The 8,587-nt window shown below is 48.8% G+C and overlaps 3 protein-coding genes across 3 annotated transcripts; 1 reads left to right on the plus strand and 2 right to left on the minus strand.

Annotated features, from left to right (window-relative positions):
* Positions 1-1,344: 1,344 nt before the first annotated feature.
* Positions 1,345-2,895, minus strand: A1O9_12499 (uncharacterized protein; the record flags this gene model as incomplete). The annotated part of the gene is made up of 3 exons (XM_013398718.1): positions 1,345-1,909; positions 1,968-2,664; positions 2,715-2,895. The coding sequence occupies 3 exons, from the start codon at positions 2,893-2,895 to the stop codon at positions 1,345-1,347; spliced, it is 1,443 nt and encodes a 480-aa protein (XP_013254172.1).
* A 706-nt stretch (positions 2,896-3,601) lies between these two features.
* On the plus strand, positions 3,602-5,144 carry A1O9_12500 (uncharacterized protein; the record flags this gene model as incomplete). The annotated part of the gene is made up of 3 exons (XM_013398719.1): positions 3,602-3,953; positions 4,276-4,520; positions 4,648-5,144. Coding segments are annotated over 3 exons (1,092 nt in total), but the record flags the coding sequence as incomplete, so codon positions are not given.
* Positions 5,145-6,115: 971 nt separating this feature from the next.
* A1O9_12501 (uncharacterized protein) lies at positions 6,116-7,939 on the minus strand (the record flags this gene model as incomplete). The annotated part of the gene is made up of 7 exons (XM_013398720.1): positions 6,116-6,361; positions 6,468-6,545; positions 6,606-7,207; positions 7,262-7,431; positions 7,484-7,512; positions 7,583-7,635; positions 7,699-7,939. The coding sequence occupies 7 exons, from the start codon at positions 7,937-7,939 to the stop codon at positions 6,116-6,118; spliced, it is 1,419 nt and encodes a 472-aa protein (XP_013254174.1).
* Positions 7,940-8,587: the final 648 nt, after the last annotated feature.

The raw sequence follows: 8,587 nt of genomic DNA on the forward strand, positions 1-8,587 counted from the left end.
TACCAAGTCCACTTATCGAAGTTGTCACGGCCCTCACCCTAGTGAGCGGCTTTCAAGTATAGAATTACGGAACTGTTCCGGACGAAGCGCGAATGGCGCTAGATGCGAATAAGCAACAGCCTAAGAAACAGCCGGAGGGCTTTAATATAGGGTTAGTTATATCAATATCGACAAGAGGCGTTTATAATACCTCGTTGCTATCCTAAAAGACCTTATGCGGTCTATTCTAGAATACCCACTTACACTAGCACCAATCGATGCCTGCCCCAAACTTGCTTACCTGCGCCACGGCCTTGGCTACATTATATCCTCGTATTGTCTGGGCGAGTCACGGATAGGCGTAGTCGATGACAGAATATGCCATATGATGTACAACGGATCGCCTAGGCTAAAGACGATTACTTGGCGCTGTTAGCGAATAGGTACCATTCTGCCTCTAACTAGAACAGAACTACCCATTACATATTTCTACTTGAATAAACATGTCATTCATCCTCAAAGTACCACGACCGCGCGTTGTTGTCACAGAAATGGAAGTCAAAAACATTCGATAATGATTAATCGACTTCAATCCAGTCAGGGCAGGGTACCCTTGCGGCATTTGGTACACAACATATGGCGACTGACACCCCCCTAAAAGGCCGCCCCTCGTTCTCCACGGCGATCCAGATCTGACGCATGGTTCTGTTCTCGGCGTCGCGAAACTCGCTTCTCCGCCCTACAATGTCGCAGTGATAATCTGCGATCACTTGGGGTGTGTCCGCTCGACTCGTCTGCAAGGCTGCTTACGAGATTTCTCCTTGTAGCCTCTACAGCTCTATTTAGACGAATGTACTGCAGTGACAACCAGTCTTGGTATCCCTGAAGACTACGATATTCTCGGTCATCCATGGGAACGATTCGCGTCCACCTTTGGGCTGAAAAACATGGGTTTACGTGGTACTGCTGGCAGCACAGCGTCATGGATGAAAGACGATAGAAGATATCGCATGCGAATGCCAGATCACCATCATATGGCTCTGGAAAGGCCGGGGGCTACGACATCGAAAATACCCCAGAGCACAAAGCAGCACTCGACGGCTTTACCGCACGACACGTCATGACGTTGAATCCTCTGCCGACCTAATATGCTAGGAGCTTTGATATCCTCGAAAAGTGCTCTACCATTGCATTAACCATGTAAGTGAACTAATACTCATGCAAAAGAAGACCTGTTGCTAATAACGGCGACACCCAAGCTCGGCCCATCTGGATTTTAGCCCATAATTTTTTCGAAGGAATGGAACGTGTCTAGCGAACATGGTTGGTAACTGGACGGTTCAGAGCACCTTTGAAATCCTCAATCTATAATCTGTTATATTGCGCTTGGAGGCTGTCCTCTCTTGTTAATGCTTGAGTTTGCAATGCCCTCTCGCTCCCAAGCCCTTCCATGATGCTGTTGATGGGAGTCTGCTCTGCTCTTCGTTTTCGCCATGCCCACGTCTCGAGCAAACCCTCCGATTTTCCCTCGATGCGGTCTACAACATGATTTCCTAAAATTGGCAGAAAATGGAACCCATGACCGCTTCCACCGGAGGCAATCATCACGCCGTCCAGTTCGGGAATGAAATCCACAACGAAATGGTTGTCAAAAGAATCCGTGTACCAGCATAGCCTCGTCTTGACCTCACATGGAATCAGCTCGGGAAGGAATGTTTGTACAAATCGGCTGATGACATCGGCGCCAATTTGTGGTATTTGACGAATCGAGTTCTTAGTCCATCTAGTGATTGGAACACTTCTCAAAACTCCATCCGGCTGGAGTTGAGGATTTGTGAACTTTGTACCACGATAACCGATCTTGACGGCTCCATTAGGATCGCGGGGAAATCCGTAAAGTCCGCCCTGCCGACCAGTCTTGAGGTCATATCTATGATTATGTCAGCCGCGCTGGAGAATAAGAGAAGCCAATAAAGACGGAAACGTACGCCCATGTAGGGAAGTTATCTGGAGCGAAGCGATGCCAAAGTGGGGAGCCAGTAGACACTTGGAAGATGCTGACACTCCCCGCTGTGGTCTCACACAAGTTGTCCATCTGGGGAACGAGGGACGGGGTCCAACCACCACACGCCATGATGACGAGATCTGCTGGTCGGCAATCGTTGTTCGCAGTCCTGACACCGGTGACTCTGGATGTTGAGTCACGTAGAAACTGTTTAAACGTGCCAGGAGTGCCGCCCAGTATTGTTTTGACGCCAAGCGTTTTGGCTTTGTGAAGTGCAAAGAGACATGCTTTATCGGCGTAGACAAAACCTGCCATTGTGTCTAGCAATCCATAGTTCTCTTCTGGCGGTCGCCCAAATGGATTGATTGCGAAACCAAACCCTTCTTGGACAGCTCGAGCAACATCTTTAGGGTTGGTCAAGACTACTTGGGTATTGCCGACACCGGCTTTAGACATGTTAGTGATCGAATCACGCTGATGTTGCGTGAGGACTTCCTTTGAGTTCAACTCAAGGCTACCATTGTTGACGAAGACAACGTCATCTTGTGTAAAGCCGGGCGGAAGGGATTGACCTGCTTTGATTTCGGAATTCCATAGATGCCACTCTGCAATGGCATCAAGGCCCATATCTTGATATGCCTTGAGTGATCCATAGGCTGCTCTCATCACTTTGTTGTAATCTGTTCCCAGTAAGCTTCCAGTCTATCTAAGAGAGGCGTTGAGGTCTGACCTGCAGAGGCAGCGTCGCACCCGGCATCGTAGGAATACCGAGACACCTCGTAAGGCTGTTGGTCCAAAATTGTGACATCCTTATACCCACGCCGAGCCAGATGAATTGCCGTGCTCAATCCAAAAACGCCTGCGCCCACAATAATTATGGGCGATGCCTTGCTGAGGACTGGAGGTGCCATAGGGTGGCGGGCGGCAAATGATTGTATCAGAACTTACGAAGTTGCTTGAAATTCGACCTAGGTCTTCAAGTGGATTCGTTCGGGGAAGCATATGAGGGCGACTTATCAAGAAAAAGTGTTGACTAAATTACTGGGACACGCCTGGTCAAGAAGGAATAAGGGTTCAAGCGCGAACCCTGACCCAGTCGGATTAAGCACCCCGAAGGACTTGAACTCTGATTGCATGATCGACCTTTTAGGCCCCAGCAGCAAGCCTAGCGTACCGGATTATGAAGCCCGTAAGAGTAACCTTGTCGCTCCCACTGAATCCTTGTCCTGACCAGATAAATCAGTTGCCTGCTTGTCTAGAAGTCGATATATTCGGTGTTCACAGCCCTCGAAAATACGACAGATCCTAGGTTGCGCTCAGTCAGATTTATTATAGGATTATATTGGGCGTAGGCTGACACAGTGCCGGCGATAACCAGGCGAAATGGGTTTCAGTTGGGAGAAACGTCCGCACCCACGTCCGCTCCCAGATCGCCCAATTGACGACCCGCGCTGTCTTCGCATCGCCATCATTGGAGCGGGTATCTCCGGCATAGGACTCTACATCCGTTTGCGCCAATACGTACCCAGCGCAGCGCTCCAGATCTTGGAAAAGAACAGCAGAGTTGGAGGGACTTGATTCGAAAACCGCTACGTATGTAAACTCCGATTCGTGCAAATGAGTATCAGAATTACTGACAAGCCACAGCCAGGAGTAGCGTGTGACATTCCAAGTCATTCGTACCAATTTACATTCGAGCCGAATACACAGTGGTCCAAATTTTTCTCAGGGGGTGAGGAAATCTTACAATACGTGAGAGGTGTGGCCGATAAGTATGGGATAACCAACAAGGTAGAGTTTCAGACTCGTGTAGCTGGGGCAGAATGGAATGAAGAAGAGGGAGAATGGGTCGTCAAAGTTGTCAAAGGCGCTCAGAGCGAGAGGAGGGTTTTTGATGTTGTAGTAAATGCGACAGGATGTTTGAACAATTGTAAGTGGCCAGATATTGAGGGCTTGCAGGACTTCGAGGGTAAGTTGTTGCACTCTGCGAATTGGGATGACTCTTGGTAAGGACTCCATCTAGGATTGGAAGCACTGACATTGAACAAGCCCTTTCAGGGATTACTCCAACAAGACGGTTGCGTTGATAGGTGCAGGTTCATCGGCGATTCAGATTCTTCCTCACCTCCAGAGAAAGTGCGACAGTGTCCACCACTTTGCCCGACGCAGGACGTGGGCTAGTGAGCCTTTTGGTGGAGTTGTGACTCAGCGAGCCATCGCAGAAGACAAGGATTCTGGAAATCGTGAGAAGTAAAACCTACCATTAATGGCCACGACTTACTTGAATATAGACTCATACTCTCCAGAAGAGCTCAAACAATCCCACGAGGATCAAGCTCATTATTGGAGATATCGCAAGGAAATTGAGCGTTCAGTAAATTTGGACCATGCATGTCTCTTTCCAAACACACCATCCGCTTTAATCACCAAGGAGCGTATTGTCGAGAACATGAAACGAAAGCTTGCTAAGAAACCAGAGCTGTACGGCCTTCTAGTTCCAGGGTTCGTCCAGGATGCCGGAGACTCACGCCCGGACGTGGGTTTCTGGAGGCCTTGGTGGAGGACAATGTGCACTTTTCCAACAGCCGTATCTTGAAGGTGTCGAAAAACGTAGGAAACCATGACAGTCAAATTACCGTCTAGAGTTTGCTAATTATATCTAGGCCATTATAACAGAAGATGGGAAATCTCGACCTGTTGACGGTATAGTATATGCGACTGGGTTTGAAACCTCCTTTATTCCACGCTTCCCTGTCTTTGGTCAAAATGGTACTACCCTCGCCAATCAATGGAAAAAATACTCTTCTGCCTATCTATCCTTGGCACAACCAAACTTTCCCAACTACTTTACCGTTGGTGGACCCAATTCAGCCACCAGCGGCGGTTCTCTGTTGATTATCTTTGAAAGTGTCATAGGATACATCGTCAAAGCAGTACAAAAGATCGCCCGAGAGCACATCAAATGCATGGTCGTGAAACAGCATTCGCTGAACGAATGGGAAGAATATGTGGATGCATATTTTCCCGGGACGGTTCATATTGAAGAATGCCCGAGTTGGTATAAAGCGGGGGAAACGAATCACAGAGTTGTGGGACTGTGGCCAGGGAGTAGTCTGCATGCTAGAAAGACACTGGAGACTCCGAGATGGGAGGATTTCGAGTACACCTACTCGAAGGAGGCTGAAGTAGGAGGCTGAAGTATCAAGAAGCGGGATGCTGGGATGGCTGGGCGACGGATGGACTATTGCAGATAGAGAGCAGGGAGATACGAGTTGGTATTTAGACGAGGTCGATTATCCACCTGTCAACATATGATCGTGGTGGCAGCATGGCCAACGGCATAAGACGTTTTCAGGAGGACCATCAGTATGGGCCAGAATGTCATATGACGAGTCGTAATGGCTGTAGACGAGCCACAATAGCTGTAGGATGACATTTCCTGTATTCATTGTTGCTTGTATCTGTGTGAGAGAGAAGGGGGAGAGTGTGTGTGTTGGGTGCTACAAAGCCATAGAAATAGTCGTAATAATCGCTAATCGCTGTCGATGCAGGAGCGATTCACTATGTCATATGACACAGAAGATAAAGAGAACTCCAGCTGCAGGGTTGGAGGGTGCGAGACCACGGGAAACAATCAAGAAGGGTGCAGCTCGCCTGACCTTAATGGGGTCTTGACACTTAGTGGCCTTACGGCTATTATACTGGGTACTCGACAAGGACACCATGCAGAAGCGAGCTACCTGGGCCGACGAACAATGGCTCGGAAATGACGATGCGGACAGGCGAGAACTTAAGAGAGCCTGGGCTGACCAAGATTGCTTCGGAGGCATGGTGGCGTGGAGTGTCAATTTCTACTCCGTGGATTGTTGTTTAGGTGTAGTGAGTAAGCTGTTTTGATTCTGAATGACAATGTGTAGGACAAAGGGGATTTACCCCTTCAATAGAATGTGGATGAGCATGTAAGCATAGATAATGTCGTGGAGATGCTGGGTCTTTAGATTGGAGATAAGCGGATCCAAGCTAAGGAGTTCACCAGCGCATATATACTCACGAAATGCAAATTCTGACAAAATTAGTATCAAATTGTCTACCCCGAATACCTGTTTGCCAATTAGAGTAGCCCACAGCGCCTCACTTCGTGGGAAATTCGCTGATGGAATCACCATCCCGACCGCTCCTCCTCAGCCATGCAGCGCATATGCCCAGCACCACCACAGTCAGGGGAATGGCTACGGCAAAGTATATCCAGAATTGACTGGCGACTTGGAATTTGAGCTCAGACGGGGAGGTCTGGAAATTGAAGAATCCCATGCTGAAGAGCGAGCACACGAATATCGCTGGCAGGAAGATCATGGTTAGGACGGTGATTGCTTTCATCTAGAAAACATGCGCTTGCGTCAGCGTAAGTAATTGATAGAATAGCCTCGGAGTGGCAGACAATTAATTTTTTGCGTTAGGGACCGGACGCCAAGTCCAAACTTACGGTGTTGCTGTCTGATTGAGAGTTCTGAGCGAGCCGGATCATGGTCAACGTGTCTGTAGCTGTGATGGTCCCATCCACCTGATTGACGGGTCAGTACCGATTGGCGGCACAAACACTTCCGAAACAAGGTCGACTCACCACTTTAGCCTGCACGCGAAGTCTTTCCCTGAGAGAATGAAGTTGTGCCACGGTCCAAGTGGCCATACTCCCGTTCAGACTGAGACACGCTTTTACGAAATTGACTTGTCTATGCGTGGAAGTGTTCGTGAAGAGAGGCTGTAAGAGCGCATGGAAGTTTCCGGACTCTCCAATAGCAAAAGCGACCATCTTCATCTGGAACGAGAAAATATGATCGGCCATCGCCATCAGCGCCTCCTTCATGTGCAGCTCCTCTTTCAAGACGGCAAATTCAGATATCCTCGCGCGGGTGCGAGAGCCGAAATTGTGCAATGCGACCCCGGACCTCGATTCGAGATGGCGGATTGATTTGTCAATATCAACTCGCTCATCTTCATTGAGGCACCGGAGATGGTCCACGAACAATGCAAGTGGAACTAGGGGGTGCGGAAGACCAGATGTGGTTGAGTAATAAGGCGTCGAGAATAATTCGAACGTTCGCTCCGCTAGAAGCTGCGTGTTCGGTACTTCGATCACGACACTGGTCTTCCCTGTATGGAAGTGATGATGCAGCATGAAGGAGCCATTAGCAAAGGGGCCAAATGGATATTTGATGAATATGTCTGACTTTGGTGTTTAGTAAAACATCTGCTAGCATGCTGGCTGTCGAAGCTCACAGTAGTCTGTAGGTGCGTCATTTGGGCCAGGAACAGTGAGCGAACTGTAAAGCCCATTGTTGTCCATCAATACTTCGAGATATGATGGTGACGCGCCAGTGGCCTTGAGCAGTTGAAAGAAGGAGGTTGGTGATAAGGTGACGGCATTCCGCATGAAGGGTTTCAAGAACCTGAGATTGATTCAGTGAGGACGCCGCACCAACAGGCCGTGAGTATCCATACAGTACTTGGAGTTCGCACCGTCCACCAGCCTGAAAGAGAGCGAGAGAGTCAGCCGCTTCCATTGTTAATCAAAGGTTGAGTCGAGACATTATCACGTACGTCTGGGTCCGGGGCCGTTTCCACCAGCTCGGCGCACTCGACATCTTTGCGGCCTGCAAGAGTTCGCCAAGTCAGAGCCCACTTCCCCCCAAGTACACCCAGGGTCAAGGACTAACGACAGATTCCTTTCGTAATCTTCAACTCATGAACTGTGGTCAAGCCCCCGAATGTGAGACTCTCAAGCAATTCCTTGAAACGAGCCTCTCCGCAAAGGATACGAGTCTCCGGCGATTCATCATATAAGTCGTGGTACAACTGAATAAAATCCATGCTTTTGTTGTCGTGAGAGGCCGCGGGCTGGTTACTCAGCGCTGACATGGTCTTTTGGGCAACTTGAAAGAAGCTTCGCTTGGACATGATTGAGAGGGGCCGCCTAGTAAGGCTACAGGGCGAGATTCTGGGTCTCACATTGTCAAGCCTTAATATTGAATGATAAATAGACGGTCGCGAGTGGGTTTGCGAGGGATGCAACGTGTCGTTCTTAACTGGGCGGAGAGCAGCAAATCAAGTAGAAGCGCTCGACTGTGGCAACTCGTATTCCCTAGGTACCTAAAGTATGTAGTCCGTACCTGTTTGGTTGGTGTCTGGTAATTACTCAGTTTGAGCACCAAAGTTGTTGTTGGCGCCAAGACTCAATAAGCACACGCTAACACACTTTGGACACTAAAGCACTTTGGAAGCGGAATGGTTTTGTTTATCGATAGATGAGAGCGCCACTGCTTCAGCATCTGGGGTAATTTGAAATTATGGAAAAGGGGTGCCTGGAGATCAATTACCTAGTGAACATCTGCATCAATTAGAACAGAGACCATAGAGCGACGAGAGATAGAAACCTCAGTCATTATCCCCATTGACTCGCCTAAATTGCCAAGTACAGATCCACTAGCTACTGTGCGTCTTAGCCCTACTAGTGGTTTTTAAGATCTCACTAGCAGTCCCAGTTCTGTCTGTTAGGCATTTTAGTGTTGTCTAGACTTCACCGGTACTCACCCTCTAAAGCAGCCA

Source organism: Exophiala aquamarina (genome assembly GCF_000709125.1).
Source record: "Exophiala aquamarina CBS 119918 chromosome Unknown aczIA-supercont1.23, whole genome shotgun sequence".
NCBI lineage: Eukaryota > Fungi > Ascomycota > Eurotiomycetes > Chaetothyriales > Herpotrichiellaceae > Exophiala > Exophiala aquamarina.